Raw genomic sequence first — 15,091 nt, forward strand, 5'->3', positions numbered from 1 at the left:
AAAAGGGCCTGATAACCACCAGCCTGTAGAGGGACCGTGAGGTACAGGGAGGAGTGCGTCGCTTCGCCTCTTCTGACATACGGGTAGTTCAGGGGGCAAGGAAACAGGAGGTTGGGAGTGGTCGCTACATTGTGAATTCTATTTGCAACATGCTGAATTTGATGTGCCTACAGGACAGAGGTGGAGGAGTTCGCAGGAAAGAATTCACAACTACAGAGATTTGGGTATTAGAGGTCATGAAAGTATTTAATTTTATTAGTAAAGAAACGCAAATTCAAACAGAAATTTTAACCCACTAAACACAAGGACGGTTTATAAAAAACTCGTACTGGCAAAATGGGCACTTTCTTACCTGCTGGTGGAAATATATTTTATTTATAACATAATGATATATGTATTATAATGTCATTATAGGTACGTTGTAAAATGCATGTTATATAATATTTATAATACATTAGAATCCATAACAAAAGCCTTAAAAAATCAGGAATGTGCTCACTTCGGCAGCACATACACTAAAATTGGAACAACACAGAGATTAGCATGGCCCCTATGCAAGGATGACACGCAAATTCGTGAAGCGTTCCATATTTTTTGAATGGGGAAATGGTGCAGAGATTAAGAAGCATAATTGGTAGGGACAAAATAAACAGGGGGAAGTTAAGAATAGCACAGGAAATGGAGAAGCCAAAGAACTTATATGTATGACCCATGGACATGAACTAAGGGGGAGGGGAGATTGTTGGAGGGAAGAGGGAGTACTGGGTAGACAGGGCAGAGGAAAAAATTGCGACAACTCTAACAGCATAATCAATAAAATATGCTTTAAGAAAATCAGGGACATGAACCAATATTTATCTAAAAGGATGGTCACTGAAGTAATCATAGCAAACAAAGGGAGTACCCCTTAAGTATTTGGTAAAACCTTAAATGGAAGCTTACATAATTATTCAAAGTCACATAGCCCCCTTATTCCAATAAATCCTATCCTCCAAGGTCAGGTTAGTTTTCAAAAAGTTCAGCCTTACCATGACATATTCCAGTCTAAAAACACGGAATGACTCCCCACTGCCTACAAGTACAAATTCCTCAAGCTAGCATTTATTCCAATTGGACCAAAATATAATCTCCATTTCTCCAGTCTTATCTCCTTGACACTCAAACCACACGTATGCAGTCCCTAAACATGTATCATTCTGTCATCTGTTACATTTTGCATCTTCCTTTCTCTTCCTATTCTACCTTCACCTAAAGAAATCCTATCCAACTTCCAATGCATATCAAAGTTTAACCTTGTTTCTGATACCATTTCTGATCTCCCAATAGATTGTGACCTTTCTCCCTAATTTAATTCCATTTTTATTACAACACTTACCATATCCTGATCTATTTTATAGTTATTTATGCACTGTTATTATTCCCTCTTCTAAAAAATAAAGACCCTGAGAGCAGGAACCGTTTATCCATCTCTGTATCTCTTTGAAGCTTTTAACACAGTACCATGCACTTTATAAGTATTAGTGAAATTATTTTTTAAATGTTTTAACATCATGGCAAATAATGAGAATTCCATTTATATTTGACAAATCTGTAATACGAGGTAATGTCCTTTTCCTGTCAACACTTGGTAAATTGACAGCAAAGAGATACAAAAGGTAATAACATACTAGAACAAAGAGAAAAGAGCTCCAATGACATATAACCTCATACCTGTTAGAATAGCCATTATCAGAAACAAGAAATAAGTGTTGGCAAGGATGTGGAGAAAACTCTTGTGGTCTGTTGGTGGAAATGTAAACTGGAACAGCCACTATGAAAAACAGTATGGAGGGTCCTCAAAAAGTTAAAAGTAGAACTACCATTATGATCTCGCAATTCCACTTCTGGGTATACAACCAAAGAAAAGAAAATCACTCTCTCAAAGCAGTATTTACACCCCCATGTTCATTTCAGCATTATTTACAATAGCTAAGACATGAAAACAACTTAAGTGTCCATAGATGGATAAATGGATAAAGAAAATGCAATAGATACACATATACACACACACTGCAACATTAGCAGACCTTTAGGGCATTGTGCTAAGTGCAATGTCAAATTTAGCTGTGTATAATACGCACCCACGTTTTTAGCAGAAAGTTTCAGGGAAAACAATCTTTCATCTTAATTTTTTAATTGTTTTTTATTTATGTATATTTACAAACAAAACTGATTATCATATTCCAGGATATTATTTTGCATACAGATATCGTTATCGCTTTCTAGAGTTACATTTTTAACCCATAAGCAAAAATAAAAGAATTAAAAATATTTATATAGATATGGAATTAGTACTACCCGTGTATAAGGTGCATCTTTATTTTTCCCTCAAAAATTTGGCCAAGAAAGTGCACATTATACATGGCAAAATACATTACATCAGACAGCAAAAAGACAAATACCATATGATTTCACATATATGTGGAATCATTTTTTAATTTTTATTTATTGATTTTAGAGGTAGAGGAGAGAAACATCAACCTGTTGTTCCACTTATTTATGCATTCATTGGTTAACCCTTGCATGTGCCCTGACTGGGGACCAAACCTGCAATCTTGGTGTAGCTGGACAATGCTCTAACCAACTGAACTACCCAGCTGGGGCCATGTGTGGAATTTAAAAAAAAGAAAGAAAGCTCACAGATACAGAGAACAAATTTGCCAGAGGCAAGTGTTAGGGGGGCAAATGGGTGAATGCAGTCAAAATGTTCAAAATTCCAGTTATAACTAAATCCTGGGGATGTACAGCATGGTGACTACAGTTAATACCGTACTCCATATTTGAAAGTTTCTGAAAGTAAATCTTGCCAGGTAGCTCAGTTGGTTGGAGCATCGTCCCACTACGCCAAGGTTGAGGGTTTGATTCCCGGTCAGGGAACATAAAGGCAGCAACCAATAAATGCATAAATGAGTGAAATAACAAAATGTGAGAGAGAGAGAGAGAGAGAGAGAGAGAGAGAGAGAGAGAGAGACCCCTCCCCCGCCTTCCCCTGTCTAAAAATAATCAATTTTTTTAAAAAAAGAATAAACCTTAAAAGTTCTCATGAGGGGAAAAAACAGTTTTTGTAATGGTGTACAGTGACAAATGTTAACTAAACATATGCATGCAAATATTGAATCATTGTATTGTATACCTGAAATAAATACAATGTTATATGTCAATTATATTTTAATTTTTTAAAAATAAATAAAAGAAGGCTCAGGGTTCCCAAAAGGGAAATTTTCTGAAATGTGCTTACTCTGAGGTGTAAGCCCTCATCAATTTCCCTCAGCCAGCTTCCCAAGACAAAAGACATGCTTACACCTCTCACGGAACCCTACTCCCAGCCCCAGACAAGAAATTTAAGATATTTTCCCTTAAGAAACCAAATAGACTCACAGGAGAAAAATAAGTGTGAAAGAGAAAACCAGAAATACACAAAAACAAAAACAAATACAAATACTGGAAAGACAAAAATAGATCAGTGGCGACCTGAAGTTAGAGAGAGGAGGAAGGAAAGGAGTTGACAAAAGGAGCGTAAGAGAATTTTGTGGAGGTAACCAAACTGTTCTGTATCTCATGGTGGTAGTAGCCACATGACTGGATGTATCTGTCAAAACTCAGAGTCAAAATTGTACACTAAAATGGGTGAATTGTACTGTATATGTAAATTATACTTCAATTTTTTTAATTATCATTAATAAGAGTTATAAAATAATGCATCAATGAACATGATCCTATAGAAAATGAATAGAGAAAACAGGTTTTAGAAATTAATTGTCTGACTGCTGAAATAAAAACTGATCTAACAGAAGGCTTGGAAGAGAAAGAGAAATCTAACTCTCCCAGAAAGCAGACCAAAAAGACAAACATAAAAAGGAATTAAAAAAGATAAGAAATGTAATATGATTGGCCTAGAAGATTCAACACCTAATTAACTAACGAGGAGTTCAAGAAGAGAACTGAGCAGTTTGGTTGCAGCATCACCCCATACACCAAAAGGCTGCAGGCTCGATCACCGGTCTGAGCACAAATGGGAGACAACAGATTGATGTTTCTTTCTCATTTCAGTGTCCATCTGTCTGTCTCTCTCCCCACCACCACTACTCCCATCTCTCTAAAATCAACAAATATATCCTCTGGTAAGGATTAAAAAGAGAGAGAACTGAGCACATTTGGGGGGAAATTAACAATTAATAGAAGGCATTTTCCCAGAACTAAAGAACATGAGTCTCCAGATTAAAAGGGCCCACCAAGTACCCAGCACAATGAGTGAAAAAGAGCCACATCAAGTGACAAGATATCACTGTAAAAGTTCAGTATATTAGAGACTGTGAAAATAGTCTAAAAACTTTAAAAGGAAAACACAGGTTAGACACGATGAAAATAATGCAATGGCCGTAGATTTCTCAACAGCAGCACTACATTAATTCTAGAACACAATAAAGCAAATCCTTCAAGTAAAACTAATTTTTCATTTTTTTTATTCATTGATTTGAGAGAAAGAACCATAATTCATTGCTTCACCTATTTATGCATTCCTTTGGTTGATTCTTTTACATCCCCTGACCAGATAGAGAACCCACAACCTTGGCATATCAGGACAATATTCTAACCAACTGAGCTACCCAGCCAGGGCCTAAAGCTGATTTTTTAAATTTAGGATCCTATACCCTGACAAACTATCTAGTGTTAATATTAAAAAGGGCACTTTCAGATATGTAATGAAAAATAAGGGCAGATTCTTTTCTTTTTTTTTTTAAGACTTTATTTATTTAGCCCTGGCTGGTACGGCTCAGTGGACTGAGCACTGAAGGGTCACTGGTTCGATTCCTAGTCAGGGCACATGCCTGTGTTGTGGGCCAGGTCCCCAGTACGGGGCACATGAGAGGCAACCACACATTGATACTTTCCTCTCTTTCTCTCTCCCTCCCTTCCCTTTCTCTAAAAATAAATAAAATCTTTTTGTTAAGGTTTTATTCATTTATTTTTAGACAAAGGGGAAGGGAGGGAGAGAGGGAAACAATGTGAGAGAGAAACATCGACTGGTTGTCTCTCTCACAATCAACGGGAATCAACCAATGAATGTGTGAATAAGTGGGACAAAAAACTGATGGGTGTGTGTGTGTCCCTTCCCCTCCCCCCATCTAAAATAATTTTTTTTAAAAAACAGCTCCAGTGTGAGAGGTTCACCAACCCTACAGAGCAACAGTTCGGGTGAGAGCAGAAATCGCTACATTTGAGAGTCCTGAAAATAGGAAGTGATAAGATTTTTTAAGGTATGTAGAACACTAAACACGTGAAAAATATAAGGCAACAATTTCAGGAAATTAGTTAGAAAGTAATAAACATGGCACATTATTTGGTTGTGAATAATATTTAATAGTCATAATAGTCTAATCAATCCCTCCTGATTTATCCAAAAATCATGTTATGCAAGTATAGAAGAAAGCAAGGGTAATTTATAAGGAGTAAATGCTCATCTACTTAACAAAAGCAAGCAAGAAACATCTAAAATTGATAAATCAAATATAAGCATATTATTTTAAAATAGTGCGGTAACTACCTAAAAAATAAAAACCTACAAGAACTGAAAGCCACTGCCTCTCCCCTTGGGTGGGGGAGAGGTCTATCAGGGAACCACTTTTGTTCACTATGAGCCTTTCATACTATTTTGTCAATGTTCTGTACTACTTTGATAGAGACACAATGATATGAGAAAATCTTGCTTAGAGCAAATCAATCAGTTTAATATGATCCTAGCTATCTTTTTAAAAATATGTAGACAAAAATTTATAAAAAATTGAGTTTTAAAAAAATATAAAAACATGTCCATTGTTATCTTTGGTTGACAGGATTACAGATGATTTTCATTTTCACCTGTGTATTGTATTTTCCTAAAAGAGTAAATGTGCACTATTTTTATGATTTTTCATTGCAATTTTAAAATCAACTTGAGAATAGGTGAGATCTCAGGGGAAGGAGGGAGTCAGTGAGAGGGCCATGGAATCTGGGAAACTGGAGTTTAAGAACAGGCAAAAAAGGAGGGCAAGAAGGAACTACCAAAGAGCTAGACGTTGTCAAGAGCACTTTTTCTAACCACTGTAAATACTTGAAATAAATGTGCTTTTTCTTATAGTTCTGGAATAAATCAGATTTTAGATAAACTAATTTTTTTAAATGGACAAATTAAACATTTACTATTTCTTAAATAAAGCTGTTTGAATGTACATTTTTACTTAAATGTGGTTCTCAACATATTTTCATACCTTGTGAGTCAGCTGACAGCTTTTAATAGAATAAAACACTACTTCAATACACTAAGTAAGGTCCTTATATCTTTACAGAATCTCCTCTTCAGCTGAGGAACACACCCACAGACAATAGTAGCTATCTTCTATTGACTCTTTCCCATGTGCCAGGCACTGTTCTAGGCATTTCACATGCATTAACCCATTTAACCCTCACAATACCTTGAATTAGGTACTGTATCTCCATTTTAAAATGAGGAAAGTGGGACACAAAGAGTTGAGCAAACTGCCCCTCATCAAAGCCCAGACTGAAATCCATGAAACCTGGTATCAGAGCCTTCAACTTTTTTTTTTTTTTAAGAGACAGGGGAAAGTGGGGGAGAGAGGGAGAATGACATCAATGACAGATACATCTTGACTGGCTGCCTTCCATACATGCCCCACCTGGACCAAACCCGCAACCCAGGCATGTGTCCTCACCCTGGAACCAGAGACCATTCAGTTTGCAGGGACAACGGCCAAAGAATGAGCCACTCTGGCCACGGCAGATTGTTAACTCTTTATATCTCTATGCTGTCTGCTTCCTCTCAATCTTTGACTTTCATAAAATATTTATCTAGATAAGTATCCTCAGATTCATATACATCACGATGGCCTAAACCTTTTGGTTGTCTTACAAATGCAGGCACCTCCGATACCTGGCACTGACCCAAGTCCTCCCCCTGACAGTGAGACTACCAGTGGTATGATACGACACCCTTCACACTGGTCCCTCTCTGCCAAATACTTCTGGAATTAACTGTTCAAACTGACCTAAGGCAATCCAGTTTTCTTTATTCCTAAGGGAACTTTGTTTTAAAACTATTTTAACAAACACCCCTCCCAAAGCACTGACAAGGTGGTGGAAGCGGAGTGGAAAAGAAATCGGCTCTTCCGGAAGTCCACCTCCAGGAGCGAGGATCTCGGCCCGCTGCTAGAGCCCTCTGAGCAGCAAAGGCAACTGCACAGCGCCCCGCAGCGGGCGGAGGCTTAACCCTGGCCTAACAAGGAAGCAGCGCTTGCAGCGGAAGCGCCACACCAAGGCCCACAAGGCCCGGAAGGAGGCACCGCCCGAGAAGTCCAACATGATGAAGACACAACTAAGGGCCATGTTCAACTTGCCTAAGATGGCGGGACGCATGGCTGGCGTATTCAACAGCAAGACCTTCAACCAAGTGGAAATCAAGCCTGAGATGACTAATGTGCCACTACCTGGGCGAGTTCTCCATTACCTACAAGCAGAGCACCTGGCACCAGAGTCCACTCACTTCTGCTTCATCCCCCGCAAACAGCCAACCAATAAAGGCACAGACTTATCTCTTAAAAAAAAAAAATTTCGTAAAATAAGTCTGCTTAAGATGATTTGATTAAAATTGTATTTGTAATAATCCAGGAATTCTATTCCTAGGATATACCCAAGATAAATAAAAATATACTGCACAGCCAAAAACCTATAGACAAATGTTAACAGCAGCATTATCCATAACAGCCAAAAAGTGGAAACAATTCAAATGTCCATGAACTGATGAATGGATAAGCAAAATGTGGCATTTCCATGTAATGAATAATGATTCAAACAGAATACTAGTACATCCTATAACATGCGTGAGCCTTGAAAACATTATGCTATGTGAAAGAAGCCATATATTATATGATTCCATTTATATAAAATGTTCAGAAGAAACATATCAACAGAGAATGAAAGTAGTTGGTGCCAGGGGGTTAGGGGGGAGGAGACTGGGAGTGACTGCTACAGTATGGGTTTCTTTTGGGGGTGATAAAAATGTTCTGGAATTAGGTAGTGGTGATGGTTGCACAACCTTGTGACTATACTGAAAGGCCACTTTAAAGAGTGTGAATTTTATGGTAGGTATATCTCAATAAAACTGCTATTTTAAAAATGGAATATTTATTAAATATTGCTTGAAAAGTATTCAGCAATTTAGATGTTCAATAAATGTTAGCTAATATTACTGATTTTTGATCATTCAGCAATCAAAAAATACTTGAATATAACAATATCTAAAAGTATATATAAAATAAAAATATGTGAAATAATTTTATATAGACCAGTAGAAAAAAAGAACTAAAACATTATAATTATAGTTATATTCATTTTAATCTCATTCTTTCTGTATGATTTTACTTTTAATCTTTTAAAGTGTATTTGGAAGTATAAGTTGTTTTTTTAAATTATCTGCCTCTGGAGTTTTGTCATTTTAAAGAATCAAGAGCATGAAAAAAATTAGAAGAATGAGGGTCAGTGCTAAATTACGAACTTGAGTTTATCATTGCCATAAGCAGGCATTCAAAGAGAAGAAAGACCAAGGTGAGCAATAGAACTCTGGGAAGACTTCTCTTGGGAAGATGTCTCCCAAGAAGTGGGACTGGAGCCTGGCTAAAGAACAAGGAGGGAGGAAACGGTTCAATACAAAGAGGGTATCTGCTAGGAACTGTCCTGTCTGTGTCACCCACATTACTGGTCCCCAACACTGCCACCTCACCCCCCACCTCCAAGGACCCGCCATCACAGGGAGGACACAGGGTCTTGAGGAGTGAGGAAAGAAGGACCTAACAGAAGACATTCGAGACCCTGGCCCTAACATCCCCAATCCTGTTGCACCAACACATTTCAATACACAGCTCCATTTCCAAATATACACCAGAAAAGTAGATGAGCATGAATATAAGGCTATGAATATAAGGCTATTTATTACTGCATACTTCAGACATACCTACCTGCTCTCACAGATCATGTTGCCCAACTTCTTAATAACTCTTTGGGACCATCATTTCTTTTCTTTTCTCATATTTAACTTCTTCAGGTACTAATACCTGAAAACATGTCTCATTAATTTCCCTTACGGCCTTGAATTGCTATTGGTACTGAAAGCACAACCATTTTTACAGAGGCATATGTGATGCATCCCTCTTTCTGTCTACACTTATGATGATGTTGAGGCCTGGAGAACTCAATTATCCTCAATTATCTTCCATCCAGCACTACAAACCCCATCCACATCCCCAACTGGTTATCTACCTTGCCCTCTTCCAATCCATCCTGCAGAACAAAAGCCATGTTACACTTCCTAAGGTCCACTGAAATCATATCCCACATGTTTCCAAATCTTCTGATAGATTGCCAATACCCACAAATAAAATATTTGAAATAGATTGGTGGGGAGGTACTCCAGAGACTAGCCCCTCCAGTAATTCTCTGAATCTAGCGGGAAAGATATGGCTACACCAGTGGTTTAACAGTACCTCCACTATTTGATATGGTTTTGTTTTATGCTCCTGCATCATGCTGATGGGAATATAACATATCCCCCTGGGTGTTCCAGTAGTAAACAATGACTGAGGACCACTCATCTAGCCCAATACTTATGTTAGAGATGAGGAAGGGAAAATACAAATGCTTCAGCCTGGTTGTGCAGGTCCTGACCAACAATAGAGCTTTACAGTTTATTTCCTATTCACACACTCAGGCTCTTGCTAAACCGGGTTACTTAAGACTGCCCACACTTTAAAATCAGTGCCTTAGTTCATCCTCACTGTCCACATGCTCATCTAGGAAGCTTAGGCCCACACCAACTCCCCCAAAAGGATATGATCTCGATCTCCTTTAAATCTCCACTATCCTTTGTACCTCACTTGTAGCATTCAGAAATTACCAATATACTGAAAAGATATTTGACACTGATGGAAATAAACATTGCCAAACCAGTAACAAATTCTGCTTCAGATAAATCTACAGTTCATTCATGGCATCTATGCCACTGGCCTGCACCGTCAGAACCCTTGGAGGACAATCACTAACTTTCCCAAAACAACATCAGCCCTTTTGTTTTCTTTAGTCGTCAGAGGTTCCAAATATCAAAATTCCAGCTAACTATTCTCAGAAGTCTCATACAAGTTAAAAGCAAGAACTATTCTATTTCAACTATGATTTAAATTTTTTAAATTAGCAAATGCTTCATATTTCAAGGTACTCTCACAACTTTACCAAATGCTTATTCAAAATAGGTTTTCTATACAATCCTCAAGATATTGGCAGAGTATGTCATAAAAATCTGCAGGCTGAAATAACTTGGAATTTTAACAATAAATATAAATAAAAGCTTTACTTAGCTAAATACCTCTAGCTTAAGCAAAACTAGATAATTTCAATTTTATACTAACAAGTTGTCATCTCTACAGTAACATATTATGTGAGTACCTGATATACCCACTTAAATTTTTTCCTCTGTAAAAAGAAAACATTTAACCTCCAGTGAATACACACTTTTAAATCTATGACTTTAGACAATTAAGGTAGTAACATCAACCAATGTCTCTGCATCAACAATTATATTGCCTACAAAGTACACAACAGATGAATACATGAATGAGTTATTTCTTATATTAAGAATTTACTGATAGTACTTAAGCCAACAGTCTAGTCTACAAATATTAATCTAAGTTACCAATAAAGTATATTACCCTTTTAGCCTGGACAGTACAGGATTCAAATCCACCAATCATATTTCTTCATGTGCTTTTAGATTATCTTAAACCTGCCCTAGAATATTATTCCCAAAGCATACACACAAATACACATTTACCTGACAGTCTTCTTCCCAGACTTTATTGTCTGGAAGTACAGACAAGAAATAAGAAAGTAATGAAACCATTGCTTAGCCTAAACAACTCACTGTCATGCAGTGTTACTCACTCTAGGAGAGTACATGTATTCTAAAAGTGTATAATTCCTTTTACCATAATCTTAAGAAATAATGTGTTTCACAAGTAAAACATCCAACAAGTTAAAACCACATCCAGTAAAGAAAGGAAAATGCCTGGCAAGCAATATGAAATATTAACTGCTCAAAACACACTAACTCCGCTACTAAAAACATTCATTGGTCAAACTGCCTTTCAAAATCTAATTAGACCAACTTTTAAATTCCCAAATCAAAATTAGGAGTTATGGCGCCCACTGAAGAATTATCAAAACCATGTCTATTACAAGTTCTCACCTACTAACAATAGTTTATCCAACCAATCTTTGACAAGCACCTGCTACATGCAAAATATTTGCTAGGAAATGCTGGGGACATACAGTTAATATAAGGATACATAATTATGAATTTCACATGAAGACAGGACAAGTATACATAAAGTAGACTATGAGTGTCATTAAGAAAAACAAAATGTCACATAAGTACATAAATGTACAAGTTTTTAAGAAAAAGGAAACCCAACCACAAATTGTAATTTAACTCAGCACATACACAGCAATCAATCCTACTGGTCTGTAGGCAATATAATTGTTGATGCAATCCTAAATATTATTTGCAAGGCCTTCAAAGAGAAGTTAATGTTAGCTGAACTGCCCTCCCAAAATGCCCTGGGATAGTGTAATTCATTCTCTGTGGGTCTTTTAATTCTGGGCTCTTGATAGAGAGGACCACATGTGATTTCTTAAAGTAAAAACTGTAACTATACAAGATGTACTGAAATCAAGTTGGCAAGAAATGAGAAGTGGCACAGCCCCCCTACATATAAGACAAATACTGTATACTTAATTGTTTTCATTCTCCAGCCAGCAATTCCCCACCCACCCCAAAGACAGGTGGACCTTTCTTACTCTCAGTCGAAAGAAGTTACTTTTTTTCATTTGTTGGTAGAACAATCTAAATAGGATTATACCTGGCTTAATATTCATATCTCTCTTATGAACATTTAAGCATTTATAGAAAAGGAAATGTTTACATTTAACCACTTCTACTACCCTAGTCTTTTTTAAAAAAATAAAACAAGTGACACACCTTACTTCAAGATCTTATTTCCTCATAAACTTTACTGTGTAAATGCTCTTAAAAATGTATTCTTTCTTAATTAATCCAGAATAACAAACATATAAAGAAAAAACCTTGTAGGTTATTGCTACAAAGTATGCTTTTTTCACAACTTACTAAGATGCAACTACGTATTTAATACAAAGGGACAATTGTGTGCCTAAAAGAAAAAAATGCACCAGCACAGAGAAACTTTCTGTGAGAAAATCGGGATCACCATGAAGAAATTCATTACAGACCCAGATGGACTTTTATCCTGCAAAATGGGATTAAAAAAAAAAGTCATTTTCTATTAAATCCCCTATAGATTTGCTATGACTCAGAAGTTGGTCCCAAAGTCCATCTTCAGCAATTACGTCTGCGTGATCAACTGTACAGCTCCTGCAACAGGTGACAGGAAACTGCGTTTCTCAGGCAAAGCAAAGGGATCAAATTGGTAAGACGCCTGTTCCTACGATTCCTTACTTTTATTTTGGATTTTACCAAAATGACTGTGAATCGGATGGATTACCACGTTCGCTTTGGTTTTGTTTGGTTTTCTGCTTGGCTTTTTAATCAGCCATTCACCAGCAACTGTGGCACGAGCCCATTAGCACTCAAGAATAAAAACAAACACAGGACCAGATAAGGCTCCCCCACTAACCCAAACTGATCTATTTCCTCAACACAACTTTAAAACCGTAAGGCTAGGGGAGGGCGAGAAGCCTGCGTCCGTGTGTGTGTGTGTGTGTGTGTGTGTGTGTGTGCCACAACCTGTCTAAATGCTCAATTCCCCTTAAGGAACAGATATATAACAAAAATCTAAAAAGAAACTACATTAGAAATGCAAAGAGTTATGCAAAACAAGAGGCTTCTTTCATTCCAAAAACCAAACCAACACAAGGGGGGGGGGGGGCGAATTGAATGCAATAGATACTTGTGCCAAAGTTTCGATCCCGCCCCACAGAGACCCTGCATTGGCACAAATTTTCAAGAGGAAAATGAGGGGGCTGGGGGCAGAGAAAGACAGCGAGCAAGTGTGTGGCCTGCAAACTGCAACAATGCAATCTCCATTTTGAACAATGCGCCTCTTTCCTCTGGTAAATCTAGTATTTTGTCACTTGATGTACCGTCGCGTTTCCCCACGGTTGGGGCGAGGTGGGGGTGGGGAGACCAGAGAGGGAGTGAGAGTGGGGGGAAGGCAGAAGCGGTGGGGAAGGAGTCCGCAGCGACTGGGCTGGGTGGGTACCTGGAGTGCTGCTATAGGTGCTATGGCTCCTGAAGCTGCTTTCCGTGCAGTAACTGGCATCGTCGTCGTCGTCTTCCATCTCCTCCGGATAATCGGAGTCATCGTCGTCCTCTTCCATCTCATCTTCCTCTTCGTCCTCGGAATCCTGGGTCTCCTCGGCGTCGCCGTCCTCCTCCTCCTCCTCCTCGGAGACCATGTCCTCCTCCTCCTCCTCCTCCTCGCTCTCGTGGTCATCGTACACCACTTTGTTGACGGCCCTCCGGGCCGGGGTGGTCCGGGCCAGGTGGCCGCCGCCGCCGCCGCCCCCGCCCCCCGTCCTGCCGCCCCCGCCTCCTCGCCCCCCCCGGCCCGGGGCGCTGGTGCTGGGGGGGGCCGGCGGCGGCGGCTTCCTTCGGCTGCTGCTGCTGCTGCCCCCCCTGGGCGAGCTCAGCCGCGTCTTGGGCGCCACCTCAGCCTGGGCGGCGGCCCACCTGCCCCGGCTGCTGCCGCGGTGCCGCGAACGGAGCCCCCCGATGGGTCCGGACGTGGGCGGTGGCGGCGGCGGCGGCGGCGGGGCCGGGGCGCAGCGCTCCGCAGCGGGAGCCGCGGGCTGCTTGGGCGGCCTGCCCCGCCGGCCCCTCATGTCGGAGCCGAGGTGGGGGGAGAAGGGAAAGCGAAGGGGGAGGGGCGGGCGGAGAGGTGGCGGTGGGGGGCGCCGAGGCCGGGTGGGGAGGCCCGCGGGGCCGGGCGGGAGGGGCCCGGCCGGCGGAAGCGGGTGGAGGGAGAAGGCTCAATCCGAATTGCTAGGGCCCCACTCCGGATCGCCTTCAGCCGCCATCTTGTTTCTTCCCTCTCGCTCGGTGACTGGGGGAACCGACAGCGGCCGCAGGCCCGGAGCGTGGTCACGTGAGCTGCGCCGCCGACGAGCCTGAGATAGAGCGAGGCCGCGCTGCGGCCGCTAGGGGGAGCGCGGGATCGCTGGGTCTAGGGGCGGGGAGCCCGGGGCGCCTCCAAGCAGTGCGGCTGGACCACGCAGCGGCGCGGACCAGAGGGGCGCTCCTTTTTGCTAAGTACCCCGCACCAAAAGCCTCAGAACACAAGTATCTCGGCGGAGCTCAGGCTGGATCCGAACTCAGCAGGGCCTCCTTCATGAGGGCAGGGGAACCCCCAAATGAATCCCCCTTTCGCCCCCTTGGGGTAACTGATGCTGAAAGAGACAGAGTATCCCGGAAGGGCGGGGGTTGGGGGTCGGCTCTAGCAACCCAGAGGACAGAGTAGTGCCAGCAATGGAGGGAAATTAACTGGGCGGGCGGGGAGACGACCCCCCAGAAATATGAAACTCCAGAGGCTTGGTTTCTCAGAGTTCTGAAATTGATACCAATGACAACCGATGGGGGTCTGTGCCAGGAACCACGGCCCAAGTGGCCAGACCTCGAGGGAAAGTCACTCAGACCCCTTAGGTTAGAATTTTCATCCTAAAAGTCTTAAACAAACTCCATAGCAAACTACATTGCTGTCTCCTACCACTTTTCCCAGTATCCCAGCTGGAACTTCACAGTTTCTCGTTTGCAGTAACTTCCGGCCTAAAACCTACTTCAAAATATGTGTTTGTGTTACCAGGAAATAATTTTAATTTCTTTACCCGACAAGTCATCTGGTCTTGACTGAGCCCAGGGAAGGAATCAAGATGATGAAATTTTAGGCATCCCCACACCAAACCAGGGGTACTCGACTCG

General features: G+C 40.7%; 1 protein-coding gene, 1 non-coding gene and 1 pseudogene across 12 annotated transcripts in view; 2 read left to right on the forward strand and 1 right to left on the reverse strand.

Annotated features, from left to right (window-relative positions):
- The window catches only part of BPTF (bromodomain PHD finger transcription factor), a 127,579-nt gene extending 113,375 nt beyond the window's left edge, over positions 1-14,204 (reverse strand). For all 11 annotated transcript variants that reach the window (XM_054573052.1, XM_054573049.1, XM_054573047.1 and 8 more), the window contains exon 1: positions 13,377-14,204. In XM_054573052.1, the coding sequence (XP_054429027.1) occupies positions 13,377-13,998 (622 nt within the window). In that variant the 5' untranslated portion in view covers positions 13,999-14,204. The remainder of the gene's footprint in view (positions 1-13,376) is intronic.
- LOC129070369 (U6 spliceosomal RNA) lies at positions 492-595 on the forward strand. Its single transcript, XR_008529112.1, has one exon. It is a non-coding gene; the product is annotated as a U6 spliceosomal RNA (small nuclear RNA).
- Positions 6,523-7,655, forward strand: LOC129070165 (40S ribosomal protein S15-like; annotated as a pseudogene).
- Positions 14,205-15,091: the final 887 nt, after the last annotated feature.

This window comes from Pteronotus mesoamericanus, unplaced genomic scaffold (genome assembly GCF_021234165.1).
Source record: "Pteronotus mesoamericanus isolate MK-2021 breed Mesoamerican mustached bat unplaced genomic scaffold, CSHL_Meso_final contig_246, whole genome shotgun sequence".
NCBI lineage: Eukaryota > Metazoa > Chordata > Mammalia > Chiroptera > Mormoopidae > Pteronotus > Pteronotus mesoamericanus.